At 36.2% G+C, this 15,677-nt stretch overlaps 1 protein-coding gene across 2 annotated transcripts in view; it reads right to left on the minus strand.

Moving 5' to 3' along the window:
* Positions 1-4,384: 4,384 nt before the first annotated feature.
* LOC124787817 (palmitoyltransferase ZDHHC8-like) overlaps positions 4,385-15,677 on the minus strand; it is a 259,782-nt gene continuing 248,489 nt past the window's right edge. Inside the window, exon 9 of one of the 2 annotated variants that reach the window (XM_047255931.1) lies at positions 4,385-5,796. In XM_047255931.1, coding sequence (XP_047111887.1) covers positions 4,902-5,796 — 895 coding nt within the window. In that variant the 3' untranslated portion in view covers positions 4,385-4,901. The remainder of the gene's footprint in view (positions 5,797-15,677) is intronic. The other variant, XM_047255159.1, reaches the window with a different exon arrangement.

Raw genomic sequence — 15,677 nt, forward strand, 5'->3', positions numbered from 1 at the left:
GACAATAATATAATGCACAAGAGACTTCAACTTATGAAAAATAAAATTAGGCAGTAGTTTTGATAAAAAATAACACCTTCATTTCTGGTGCATAAAATGAACACACAAGAATAATGATCCATCGCAGATGCAAGATCTTTACGGTACCCAATGCTATTGTTAATAAACAAATATGTATGGGCTGTTAATACCTAAATATGACTTATTTTATTTCTTCAGATTTTCTGATAGTGGGTTTGTAAGATGTTTCATGATTCATTCACAAATGTGTTCTCAGAGATAAGTTGATCCAGTTTAACCTCACAAATAACTCTCACAATTTCCTGTTTGACACATGCGGTGAGTTACCTGCAGGTGGGTTCTACTGTATGTGTTGCACATGCTTCTAAACTGTTAAACAATTCTTTTCAGTACACACTAAGCTGCTGATTGGAACTTTCATTCTTTGGTTTCGTTTTGGATTAATTCATAAGAATGCAGCAATTTTATATTGCTATATGAGGAAAGCAACAGCAGGTATATACATTGTCTGTTTACTTCACTGAAGCCTGTATAAAACTGAAATCTTGTGATCCTTGGGTTGCATATTCATGGAAGTCTGAAACTGTACGTTTTATTTTATGACCTTTCGCCACTCACCCAACCCCTATCAGCAAATATCTGAAAATGGTTTTGCTAGAAAAATCCTTATTTTTCAGTTAAACCTCAACAGTTAGGACCATTTACCATAGGATGATGATCTTAAACAGATTGTGAAAACAGAGTGTTATTCAGTGGGGGAATAATATTTCAAACCAGTGTCCAGTCTACACTCTTACCCTCTTCATTTGAACACAAAAACCTTTCCATCAACAAATTAGCATCACAAAACTATGATGTATGTAATTCAAGACTAAATCACTTGTTTGTAGTTTAACAGCAAATACATATCAAAATATTTTCCCATATAATTAAATTTTTATGACCAAGAGCGATAAAGTGATGTAAAATATTGTTACTTCTCCAATCATTCATATGATCTCTCTAAGTTATATCAGTAATCCATTGCTATCTTCTGATAGGAATCACTAATGGAATACAACACATAGTAAAAATTTGCCTCCGCAGTATTATGAGAGGGCATAAAATTGTTTCTCAATAAAAAGCAGAAGTGGATCATAAACCCTTACTTTTGTGGTGACAGGAGACCAATTTATGTATGTGCACATAGGGTAGACCATTTACCTGCAAGTTTTTTCTACGGCTGACTGCAATGCAACTATTTTGCTATTTGACACATTTAAGATCTTGAGAAAATTAAATAACATAAAAAAATTTTGATCTTGTTGCACAGTGTTTAGCAATGGGCGCAATAAAAGTTAGTCGACTTACTACAGGAAACAGTTCAGTATTTATACAGAACACAGATCAAGGCAACAATACAAAAAATGTAAGCTGAACTGATGATGTCAAAGTTCAGATTGCAGATAAAAGCAGCTACAGTCAAAAGAAAACAATAGCATAGCTGGTAACTTCCAGATTGTCATTGTAAAATGAAAAAGACAAATTAATAGCTATTGAGATGATGAGAAGATGAGAAGAAAATCCTAACAACGCACACCAATCAATGTTTTTTGGGATCAAAAATATAATGGAGAATCAAAATAATGGTGTTATAAATTCATATGAAGGTTAAGAAAAATTCCTGGAGTAATAATGCCTTAGGATATTAGTACCTGGTAAAGAAGCAAGATGACTTCCCGTTTATCAAGTTTTTATTATATGCATTTATATCCCACAGCAGATATAATCATCTCAACACGAAGACATGTAATGGACCCCACATCAACTGTTATGATCTATTTACTTCATACTTTATTAACTTACTGGATGTAGTTTCTCATCCCATGTGCCACAGCTGTTTTCTCCCTACCAGTTTGTTAATGTTTTTTACCATCTTTGGAATATTATTCCTGCAGATTATGCTTACACTTTCAGCGTTCTTTCTATTTTTGTTTCTAATCTGCGACCGACAGTTTTCAGTTACCTTCATCACGCTATTCTCATATCACTTGTTAGTGCACAGGTTTTCATATATTAAGCACTCTCAGTGAGTCATTTATTTTAGTTAATATCATGGCACTACTGCTCTGCTCATTTTCAGACTGCTACTGATACAGATTATGCCTGCGAATATAAGATTGATTTTAAAGCATGTCCCATTATTTCTCTCCTGTCATTCCATTTCTTCTGAGAGCACAAACCAAGAATCCAAGAATAGTTCAGTTTTTCAATTTTATTTAATTTGGGGGTTTCAGTCTATTCGCAAACAGAGAAAAATCTTAGGGCAACATGTACAAGTTTTTTTTAACATGTTTGTTTCCTAACTTGCAGTACAGATAACATGAAGCAATAATATAACATGTCTTGAATATTTTTTTTATGTCTAAAAATTGACAGTGCTTTACAACTGGATTTGTCTGGCATTTTACCAGTAAAAATGTTTATGTTTGATTGACCCCTTTTTTTTATCAGTTGCTGTGCAGTCAGTCTGATAAGTATACCATTCCTCTGCTGCTGTATTAGATAAATGTGAACCTGTTTCATGAGATACAGTTGCTCAGTTGGCCAATCAGTAATTCCCCAACACTACTCTCATTACCCCTGACTAACACCCTTCACTTGATTGGTTCACTTTGTTACTGAATTTTCCCCATTTTTGCTACTGCACAAAAATTCATATATATAAAACACATCTTAAAACATAATTACAAAGGGATTATGAGAAAGCGACAACACAACTGTGTTTATGTTGCACTGGACAGCCCATCAAACTTATCTTTCTAATTACTTGAAACTAGGGTGTAAATACTGATTTACCAAGAGAACTAGTTGGTTATTATGCACACAACAGCTCTAAAAATGCTGTAAACCAAGTGCGAACATCAGAGAAACTCCATTTCTATTGCCAAATGTACACAAAAATTTATATAAAAAATAAAAAAGCAATAACAATACCTTCCAAATTGGCAAAGAACATTTTGCCATAAAGGCAAAACAACTAAAGACAAATAGCACATGCCCCAATACAGTATTATGATATCAGGCATTTAAATGACTGGCACTCCGTTATATGACAGGTGGCAATTACGCACCAGTACATCACCTTTCACTCTTGCTAGGTGTAACATGTGAATGGTAACTATTTCCTTCGCAGCAGGATTGTTTCCCTATAGAATGTGACATCTATGAATGCTTTCTCTATCTCGCTTTTTCTTTTTCTTTCTTTTTAAAGTTAATAATTCAAGGTGCATGTAGATTTAATAATGCAACCCTAAAGTTGTTGGGAACTTCTTGCTTGAAATTGGTATAGTGTAAGTAAAATTAAAAATACATGGATATAGCTGTAACTACATGAAAAGAGACATCCCAAGACACATGCAGTTAGTGCATGTAAGGCATACAAATTTGAAAAAACCGGCAGTAAAAATATCTTTTGTAATATTGTCTTATTAAGACTTCCTATATTCTGTTCACAATAACATCTGCTCAAAAAGCAAACGTAATTTTCCTCATTAGAATATCAGGAGGCAAATGTCCACAATTTTATAGGTGTTTTAACTACATTTCTGTTAAGCTGTATTTGGAGGTACCTTCACTGGATTTTCTGCTTTCAGTTATTTTGTTGCCTTATTTCTTGATAGTTCACCAAATTCCAACTAGCTCAGAGAGACAAATTTGGTTATGATCATCTGAAAATTTGTCATAAAATTGCCAGTCAACTTTGCCTTGATTCTAACTGTTAGTAACAAGATTTATTTGTTGGTACTGCTGAATTCAAGCTAAGGCTGTTCTTATGCATAGGATAATGCACCTTGAGTTAATGCAGAGCATAGACAGAACAAATTAGTGTTGGGTTACTCACAAAAAAAAAAAAATTAATAATAATAAAAAAAATAAAAAAAGCATTATAATGAAGTTTGTAAGCACTGTATGAAGCTGCTCATTTCTCTATCTTTTAATTTCCTGAATATAAAGACTCTAATGAAGGCAATTTCACTATAAAGAAAAATATATGAAGGATAAATAAATTTACATCAGGAATCTTTTATAAAACACACATCTCATGTACTTCATAACACAAAAAAAAAAGGAAGGAGCACACACAGTATGCACAGACGTGCTATGACACAGTAACTCAAGAGCTCATGAGCCATTGCTAATTAAGATTTGGTCTTCAGACACATTAAGTACAACACAAACATCTCCAAAACATAGTTATTTCTTTTTTTTTTTCTTTTTAATTCAGCACACAAGTTTATATTCTGTGAACTTGCAGATTCAGTATACTGATATTAACAGATAATACAAAATCACAAATTAAAAAAGAAAATAATAATAATTATAAGAAATATAGTTTGAAGGCTATTTCAGTTATATAAGTATGACAAATTTTGGGACATGGGGAATATAGTGTAAAGATCTATATAAATTATGGAGTAACAGGATAACTTGCAATATTGCAGTAGCAACGATCAGTTATGTTGTGTGACGATATCAACTATTTATAATTTATGGCACTTAACAAAAACAAAATGTGTCTGTAAGTCTTTAACAATACAGTAACTACATGTTAATGCAATCATCATTAATTTGTAAAAAATTAATGTTTATTTTCTTCATTTCATTAGAAATTTGTCCTCTTTCACTTGGTAGTAACATCACAAGATTACTGGTTGTCAGGGATACAAGCTAGTACCTCAAAATGAAATGATGTTTCAATATGGTAATCTATAACCCCTTCTTGACAAAGGGAAAGTCCTGGCCCCTCGTAAGTAGTTGTAGGTTGCTTGTTTGTTGTGTGGTAACGTTCGATTTCTAAGATAACCGCACACCTGTATACCACCTGGGCCAAGCCTTCCCTATACAGAAATTTCATAATTCATATCATAAACACTAGCACGGTCTGGAGTTGGCGTTGAACTTCGATGAGTGTCTTGAAGAACTGAAGATGAGGTCCCACTCACTGGGCCGCTAACAGTTACTAGCCTATGCTCGGAACGAGGAGTACCTGGGGAAGCTGAAGTCAGCTCTATTGAATCGGACATCTCTAACGCTCGCACAAATGACATGGGTCTCCTTGAGCCCGGACTGGGTCGTCGTCCATCACAAGAAGAAACTGCCGCTGTTGGGGTGGTAGGGGTTACCATTGTCTTTCGTTTAATCTGTGGAGATTGTGGAGGAGGGTACACAGGGACACCACCACGCACTGGGGGGTAATAGGAAGCTGGAGGACGCTGACTATACATTTGCTGCTGCTGCTGTTGCTGCTGTTGCTGTTGCTGCTGCGTAGGACTTGTTGGGTTTGAGCGATAATACTCGTACCCAGCACTCCTTTGATGCTGAGAAGGCAACGGCTGATGATGATGTGATGATGCTCCAATTCCATTTCCATTGGACCCATAAGCACCAGGAGAAGTGTCCTTCCACGTATAAACTCCCCTTTGTGGAGAGCCAGCTAATTCTCGTATGTTATCTGCTGTGTTATTTGAGCGTGCATATGCGAGATCACCACCAGATCCACCTTGCCGAACAAGCTCACTTTCTGACAGGAATCGACGCTGCGGACTTCCATAACTTGACGTTGGTGGCGCAACTCTAGATGCTGGATGAGGCTGTATGCTGTGATGTGTATGGACAGCACTGATTTGTGAGGGCTGTTGCTGAAATTCATAGTATGTGGATGACGGCGTCCCCATTCCCCCAACTCCAATAAAATCTGGTCGTCGTGGCTGTGTGGGAGTGCCTGGGTTGGACCTATTAAAAACAAACATGTTTACAGAAATATTAGTACCTTCCCAAAAAACACACTAAAATTCAACTGCTTTTAACTCTGTGATTAGCTTGTCATTAATAGCATACATGGAGCAGGATTTTTTTTTTTCTGCGTTTAATTTTCAATGAGATCAGTAACAGCAAAACACTTTTACAGGATATATCACTCAAGCTTTCTAATGTATATACTTGCAAAACTAAAATAATTAAATATGTACTGTTATTGCTAAAAGCAGAACAACGACCATAGGAAGGTTGCAAGAAAGTGCTCAGAAAATAGAATAACAGTGGACCAAGACATCAAGGAAAGCAATTTATAACAGCACAACAAATGAAGTGAACAGCAAAACAAAATTACAAGCGATCTTGTGGGCATCTGCGAAACTGCTAAGGAAACAAACAGCTTAGTAGTTGCATTACGAGACATCGTATAGGGCCAAAATCTTCTCATAACCTAAACTAACTAACAATTTCAACAGATATACCAAAGAGGCTCAAACCAAAGCAGTTTGAAGCAAACTTGGTATTTAGTCATCATTTTACCTTGAAGGGAACTAAGAATGAAACCCCAGAAGAAGGTTGAGGAGTTAACAAATGATGTCGTGAACAAAGACTCAGATCAGGCTGCTTGACGAAAACATCTCCTCAACTGGTTAACATCACCTAAAGAAACATAATGTGCATATGGGTGCACAGACAGCTCTGCACAATATGGAAAAGTTGGTGTATGTGTGTGTGTTTGTGGAAAAGAAATAGTCATGTTAGAAAAAGACAGTACAAAAGAAGGAAATATAAGAAAAGTGTCTACATACAAAGACAAAAGAGAGTACTAAAATATTCACAGAGAATAATCACAGCCAACCTGCTATTCCTATGAACTAAAAAATCAGTGTAGCTCTGTATCTTCTTCCAAGACACACAAAAAATGCACTGATAAAGTAATCCAAGCTCCATAGTATGTCCTACAGCTGTTGCCGACAGTTTTCTGTTATCGATATTCTCTCTAACTCATGCAAAATATTTGACACGATATGCAATAAAACATTATGAAAAGCCTGCATATCTAAATGCAAGTTTGTGAAAGCTCAACTACTTTGACAAGTCATATTAAATTTTCTAATGCCAAAAGAAATCTAATTTACTTTGCTTCACATGCGGCAGATTACTTGTCAAATGAACACATTAAATTAAATTAATAAAAACTATAACTATAATCCAGGGAAAGATACTTGCTGCAATATTTCTTGTGGCATCACTCAAATGGATGCGACAGTGCTTCAGTTATAAACTGTAAGCTCCAATGACTGGTGGAGCAGTATAACTGAAGCACATAATATACAACAAATGTTATAAAATCTACAAAAACAACAGTTTGACATCATGTGGCTTACAACGAGAAACTACTATTAACCAGCTATTTGGATGTTTGGTTTACGTACTATAAAAATATGGCAGAAGTCAAATCTTCTGGTCTAGAAACATACAATGTGTAATTTTACATAAGAGCCAACTGATTCAGTCTTTCACATACAATGTTCGCTCTCGTTGTGGCTATAGTTCCCAGGAATTACATAGGGTCTTGCGCACAATTCACTGCCTAATGTTTCATTATCTTCTGTGCAAGACATCACAAGAGAATATGTGGAAAGGTACTTAAATTCCCTGACATCTAAAAATTTTAAGGAAAAACATGATCCAAAATTTTACTGTTGGAAATGGTGAATATGGCTCGCAGAACCATTTACTTCTTGTCCAGTACACCGGACATTGTGGCATAAGATTTGCAATTCCAGTGATGGTACTAGTTGAACTTATATTTTTAATTTTGATTACCACAACTGGTTTTGGCCACCAAGACCATTTTCCAGCGGGAGAACACATACAGTTAAGTCAGTCTGTATACTCACATAATGACAGACATATAACCACCAGCTGAAACCAGTCATGGAAATCAAAAGTAAAAATACAAGTGCAATTGGTGCTGTCATTTGATCCCACAAAACATTAACACTCAGCTCAATGAATACACAATTTGTAACGTAAGCAACAAGATGACGTATCTGCTGTCGAACTATGTGCTGGGGTCACAAAACTACCAAATACAATTCTCCAAAACCTGAGGTTTTTTCTTCTTTACTTTTTCACATATAGCCATCATTACACTATGATGTACAAGCCATAGAAACTTGCAGGATGATTTAAATTATACAAGATGTAAGCCTTGGTGTTAAAGTACATCTTACTTACATATTCATCATATGGACTCCAGGGCCCACACTGTTTCAGTACAAGATATTTATATGTGAATTGTTTAAAAAACCCCAGTACATTACAAGGTACACAAGTTACGCAGTACTATGAGTACATTGTTTTATTGTCTTGTAAGTCGAATATTGCCACTAACAGGTACCGTCGAAGTTTTGTTGCATTGGTAAAAGCATAAGCAACAGTCTAGAACTTGCTGTCTCTTACAATACAAAGAGACTGGAATTGAGTTCTGAAATAGCCAGCATTATCAATGCACACATTACAAGGTGTTAGCACTGTTTGTCAAAGAACGTCAAACAACCTTCTATTTCACACATATAATTCTTCATACGATCTCATTGGAAGAAACTGATGCAATTTACGTAGCATTCTTTCAACTGACAGAAAATAATATATGATGTGGCCACTACAGCCAGAGAGAGAGAGAGAGAGAGAGAGAGAGAGAGAGAGAGAGAGAGAGATCGTTATGTTGAGCTTTTGTGAGTGTATGTGTGTTTTCTAATATAGAAGAAGGCCTTCTCGTCAACAGCTAAATTGTACAGCAGTCTTTTCACTGTGCTCGTCTGTGACTCAAAGTCTCCTCCTCCTTCTATTCACAATACAGTGGTACCTCGCTTAACAAGCACCTCCCACACCATGTAATTTGCATAATAAGCAACAAAAAAAAATGTAAAAAAATGACTCACTTAATGAGCAATGTTCCATATAATGAGTGACGATAATGTATTGTGAGGTCACCAGCTGTTCACATGTGGAGGGGGAAACAATCAACAATATGAACCTCATTCATTCTTGACCGCAGCATACGAACAATGTCTTTAGTACGTACTGCGTCTCAGTTTAGCCCTCTTTCTGCTACCATCTTAATGCAGCTTGTCATCACACATTTTTCTAAACTTGTATTCACACAGTGTTTTCCTGTGTGCAAATTTTATAACCTTCACAAAAATGTCCCTGACGATAAAGCTGCAAGACGACGACCATAAAAGAAACACAATGACCTTAGAAATGAAGCTTAAAATCATTGAAAAGCGCCAACATTGTGTGAGCACTGCTGATTTAGTACACACATACAATCAGTCTACATCAGCTATTTGTGCTGTCCTCAAGAACAAGGACAAGATTTAAGAGACAGATGTTTGAAACTGAGTGACAAGAGTATCTAATCAACAGTTTTTCATTATCCTATGGATAATCGTATTATCCTGTGGATAAATGAAAAGCAACTACAAGGCAACACTTAATGAGAACATCATTTGTGAAAAGACGAGAATTATTTTTGCTGACCTCGTTAAGAAGACACCAGGATCATCAGTGGCCAAAGAAGTGTTTAAGACAAGCTGTGGGTGGTTCGAGAAGATTAAGAAAAGAACAGGCATCCACAGATAACAGCAAAGCAGCAATCTTGTGATGCAATATAAGAAATGCTGAAGGCATGGATATCAGTTGATCAGTTGCATCGTACATTGAAAATCATCACAGCAATAAAGAGTGGCATGTGCACTAAAAATTTATTTGATGATAATGCTGTCACATTTTTGCCAAGTGTTGAAGTGTTGGCAGAACAAATGACTTCCTTGTAAAAAAGAATTAGCTATGTATTGCAATTAGTAAAGTACATAATATTGTATGTGTAATTTTCTTTGAATATATGGCATGGAACACATTATCATATTTTACATTAATTTGTATGTGATAAATTGTTTCGCTTAATGAATGTTTCGCACTATGAGCGAGATTCTGCGATGAATTATGCTCGCTATGCGAGGTTCCACTGTATTATTGTTATTCCATCCTGGACTTTCCATTGTTCGATTTTGACAGATTAAAATAACACAGATATATGAAGCAGAATTTTGTTAATGCAGTCTACTAATGCATGAGGTAGAAAATATAATCACATTAATCCACCACTGATAACAGCAGACGAAATACTGATACTGAATTATTGTTGATTCATCTTCTCAATACCAGTATGGCACTGTAATTCCTGCAGCATCCATTTTCTGTTGTTCTCCAAGCACTGGATGACATAGGTACAAGAATTGGGTGATGTGGGTACATGAACAGTCTGTACGCACACTGACACTGGCTGGATCGGTGCATATTGGCTGTTACAGCTCTGCCATGCCTGACTGCATCTATCCACTCAGCAACCATTCTGCATGGTACAGCAGCATTTCCTACCGCTTCCACAGGCTCCTCAAGGCATTGCCATGCATTCCTTCCACGGTACACTGCAATCTTTATGTAATAATACAGTTCAAGTTTGGTAACATCCACCTTGAATGACCGCTCAACTCATATTGTGATCTCTGTTCACACTTTATACTCCTGGAAAGCACTGCCATCTTGCATCACATCATATTACTACGTATTCTTTAGGAGACTCCTGACATCATGGAATGCGCGGAGTTTGTAATGCTCTATTGTGGACTGTTGCAATTGACAGTCAAAAATGTTTGCAATGACAAACTTTTTTTTCCTTCTTTTTTTGTCATGCTATATGTTTGTGATCGTGTTTGTGTTCTTCCATCTTCCTACATGTAATGCTTATACATATGAATTAACCTTCCATTTGCATGTTGCAGAATTTTTTTAATTCATTAGCATTTTCAAGACAAAAAAAAGGTGCTACGACTTTTGCAGTAACTCTCATGGTTCATAAGAACTTCATTTCTGCACCTAGCAGTTTGTTGTTGACCTGTCTGCTTGTTGTGCAGGATTATAGGTCATGTTTTATTGTGGGAATAAAATCTGACAGGAGGAGTGTCTGTTTTGATCTTAGAACAACTTGTTTGTTTCCGAGAAGATTCTGAACTTGTATATGACTAGAAAGCACGCCATCAACAGGGCATTCTGAGGTAGCTAGTTGTTCATATAAAGCACTGAAGGCAGCAGAAAATGTTTCATATAAAGAAATTGGTTTTATTTAGAAATTCATGCTCAGAGTATAATAAAACTAACACAGTCTTCAACCTACATTATTCTCTTGTGTGCTCGGCTCTCTGTGATAACACTGAGTGTAATTTCTGCATACCAGGGCAAACCTGTTTAAGTCATGACACTGACTTTGGTGAGATAGAGAAAAAAATGAGTGCACAAGTCACATTTATGCATTTCAAAGCCACTCCACATCAAAGCGAAAAAGACAGATTTGAAGCACCATTACACCATGAACCCAAAAACAATGAAGGGTGTATATAATGATGATGCTGAGCTATCATTGTTGTTTCCAGAAGGTAGAGATATTGCTCCACTGAAACCAAGATACCTACAGTCCATGACATCTTTCAATTCATTAGTTTTCCCTTTCATTTTACAACAATTTAAAAATACAAAACAGCGCACATTGCACAGGGTATATTTAAGAAACTCAATACTCAATGTATTTGTTTCAATTTTACTTGTCAAACTTTTTAATGATTTACACAATTGTATTTGTCATGGATTCTCAGACATTTAAAAAAAATGGTTTCATATTCGCCATTAACTGTACATTACAATATCCACTGTTGCAATTTTGGCCTTATGGTCATTTTCAAATGGTTACAGATGCTGGAAAGCCAGCAGTAGACTAACAAAAAGCATAAAAATGTCATGAGCCTCTATGTCTTGTGTCTTTTGTCACTTACACCGTGTGTGATGGATAGGATAAAAACCCATGAAACTAAATTCGTGCTTATTCCACATGTCAGTAATGAACACTGTACTCACATTACCCATGAATTCAGTTTCATTGGTTTTTATCCTATTCACCATATAACGATGATGTATGTGACACAGATTGACATGAGCCATAGACACTGATGTCATTTTTATGCTTTTTAGAAATGATGACTACTACTGCGTTTCAGACTGAAAATGACCAAAAGGTCAAAACTGTGATTGTGAATATTGTAATAAATGTAGTCAATGATGAATACATGATTGTGAATATTGTAATAAATGTAGTCAATGATGAATACAAAGTCATTTCAAACAGTTTTCATGATTGTACTTTAAAATTATCCATTTGTAACAATGACTTACTTTCTAGTTTGTTAAAAAAAGTAGTATAAGCAGGAGTAGAAGTAGCTAGTATTTTTTAATTTATCGTGATTTCCAGTTGCTACATTAGATTCTACCATATGATGTGCCTATGTTGTCAACTATTTCATGCACCTTTAATTACTGGCTTTCCAATATCATACTGAGAAATATCTTGATATTTTAATCTGTTGTTGCTTGTTTGGGCTGACTTTCAACTGAATCCATTCAAAAGCAATACACACTATGTAAATACTTTAAAAAAGATATATAAATAAAACTATTCCACAGCTGGAATCCTATGTAGTACGTGCACTGGATCAGGAAGTGCTTCATCACTTACTTCAGCCAGAACATTACAGTGGCTACTATAGTACTAATGCAGGGAGTATGTTTACTCATTAAGGTTGTTAGTAACCAATTTTAAGAAATGGGCTGTTTGATTTCGAAATATGCTCACACATGATTTAAACATTCGAAGAAAAATGAGGCTGATCATCATCAGTCACTTGATTTCTTGTATAAATTGTCATTTTCAACCAAGAATTTGCGTTTATTCTGTCTACTCAGCAAAGAGTGACTAACAACAAACATTGTTCCAAGTGTTCCTGCTCCAGGGTCCTAACTTCACCCATCCTACACCCATATCCTCTTCCCCACAGACTCCCCTTCCACCATTCTGTCTACCACCTGCAAATTCATTCCAAGTCATCATTGTACACTGCGCCAACTCACCAGTGCAGGTGCAGGAGCATGCGCAGCTGCCCATGCCGCATCCCTATCCAGTGTACCTGTTGGCTCTCCCTTTCAGCTGTCAGTCACCCTTCCACAATGCTACAATGCTCCCTCTTGCCCCCCCCCCCCCCCCCCCCCCCCTGCTGGTGTGTGTGTGTAATTTTTTAATAGCTGGTACTATCACAAGACTCAATATTCTTCTTCATGCACTTGGAGTGAAGAAAGGAGAGTAAAAACCCAATCTCAATCTAAAATTACATTTGTACTCAGCAAGTCCTGGTACAGTGAGTGGTGGAGTGTAGATAGTTTAGTTTATCCTGTGTATTACCCCTACTCATTTTCCATTCCATTAGAAGACAGAACACAGGAGGAATGATTGTCAGTACTCTTGTGTGTGTGTTAATGTGTCTCTTGGTTTTCTCATTATGACCATTATGCAAATTTATGTTGGAGGAAGCAAGAGGTTTCCTGACTGGTATTAAAAATGGGCTCTTATAATTTTGAGAGTACAAGTCTCTGTGATACACAACAGCTTTCTTGTATTGTGTCCCAGTGTAATTTCTGAGTATAACTGAATTTTTCATGCCAACTCAGCAAACCTATAATGAATTGCACAATTCTTCTTTGGATCTTTTCTCCCTCTTGCATTAATCTAACTTGCCAAGGGTTCCGCATTAATGAACAGATAACATGAGATTTTTGCAAGTGGTCACTAAATTTGACTATCTCCCTTCTGCAAGCAACATTTCTGTGATCATTCACAATAGGTCACATATACTCCTAGATACTTAACAGTTCTGACTCGTTCCTGTAACTGTTCATCACTTGTAAGTTGAAACAATATTTGGTCTTTCCATGTATTACATAAATTTATATCATGAATCTGCCACCATTCTTTACACTATAAGGCTTCCTGAAATCTGTTCCAGTTTTTTAACAAAGTGAACTCTACGTAAATAACTGTCATCTATGAACAGCTTCAGACAGGTATAATGTAGTTTACATGTATTATGAACAGTAACAGACCTAATGTATGTATCTGAGGTATAATTGATGCTAATTTTGCTTTGATTTTATGGAGGTTTTCTGATTAAGGGTGTCATACAGAGTTCTGTTGGCCATGTGGTCTTCCACCTAACTGCATACCTGTTTCAAGTTACAATAAGAAATATTTTGTTTGCCAGCACAACAGTATGGGCTCATGCAAAGATTGACAACAAGAACACGTCATAAGAAAGTGTTCTACTATCTGCGTACTTATGGACCTCCGAAACAAAAAACAAGTAGGTTGCACACAATCTGTGACTGTGTAATCCATGTTGATTCCTATAGATGAGTTGTTTGGTTTTCAAAAAAGTTGCCATATGACAAGAAAAAATAATTGCACCTCACCTGCTCAACAGTAAAGTACACTGGCTCAGTACTAAAGTACCAAACTATGGATCCAAAGATCTCATCAGTCCTTCTCAGGATTCTTAGCAGTCACTTATCAATTCTTTCATCTCTGCCAATGTTTGAGAAAGATGCCACACTGCACCACAGCTCAAAATCCACATTAATTGTAGGTCCCCCATATACTTCAAATGTCCGAGGAAGGCAATAGCATATTATCCCTAACAACATCAAGTCCAGTAAAGCACTGGTGACATTCAAACGAATCTTCAAGTCAATGACAGATTTTTTTAATTTGCTACAAAATAGCCATCACTTGTTTCAGAGATACATATTATTGTGCATTTGTGTAAAAGAATGCAACTCATTGGTATCTAGCTTGGGAAGCTACTTTAAAGTACATATCTGATTTGAAGCATGTACATTTCTGTGCAAAATTTTCCAGCTGTAGCTTTTTGACAACCAAGAATTGCATGTTTCAATTCTCCAATTTCGTGTTCAATGACTTGGTGGAAATAGTGATGATCTCTGGTTTCATCACATTTAAAAATTCTACTCATGATTATATTCATTACAATCAATTGTTCACTGCACAATGAGATGTGTTAAAGTCCATATGTCTTTCAGGGAGTTTGGTACCCCCCCCCCCCCCCCCCCCTTCCAAAGGTCCCACTTTTCCAATTTGACAGAGTCTTGCAGACTGACATGAACTAAAGCTCTGCAGATGGGTGGTGGAAGTTCCTTAGTTTGTTCCATAGATTATTTGACTCATTATTTAATCAAAATGATGTGGAACGAATCAGTTTACAGGATATGTATACACGATTAGTGTTAACATTAACGAACACATTATCTTTAAGTCCTACACACACAACTACACTTAAAAAACCAGACCTTTTTACTGGCTAATAGTTTATAAATAGAAATTTGTCAATGGAGTAGAAGGAATTGTCCACGAGAAATGATTTTAAGTAAGGTTTGAAACCTGCTTTGCTAACTGTCAGACATTTAATAGTATTGGACAAATGATCAAAAATTTTTGTTGCCACATATAGAACTTCTTTCTGACCCACCGACATGTTTAATAATGGGTAATAAAGGTCATTTTAGTTTTCTTTCCACATTGTGATGGATTATTTATGATGAATTTCAATAGTGAATATATGTATTGTGATGGCACAGTTAAAATGCCGACAAGGTCTGTTCAGAAAATTCTGGAACTTTGTCCTTGAAATTTTTCTGCACTTACCTTTTACTTATTGTGCATGGTTGTAACGTAGGAAGTTATTACGAGATAACATTCAATGCAGTAAGGCACGCAGCCATATAGCAAGGTGGCTTCAGGATGACTACATTTTTTCTTCGCTCTGACTCAAAGCGCAGCTGACATTACCAGCTGTGAGAACTGTCTCAAGTAACATTCAGTCAGTACGCAAATG

Source organism: Schistocerca piceifrons, chromosome 1, assembly GCF_021461385.2.
Source record: "Schistocerca piceifrons isolate TAMUIC-IGC-003096 chromosome 1, iqSchPice1.1, whole genome shotgun sequence".
Lineage (NCBI taxonomy): Eukaryota > Metazoa > Arthropoda > Insecta > Orthoptera > Acrididae > Schistocerca > Schistocerca piceifrons.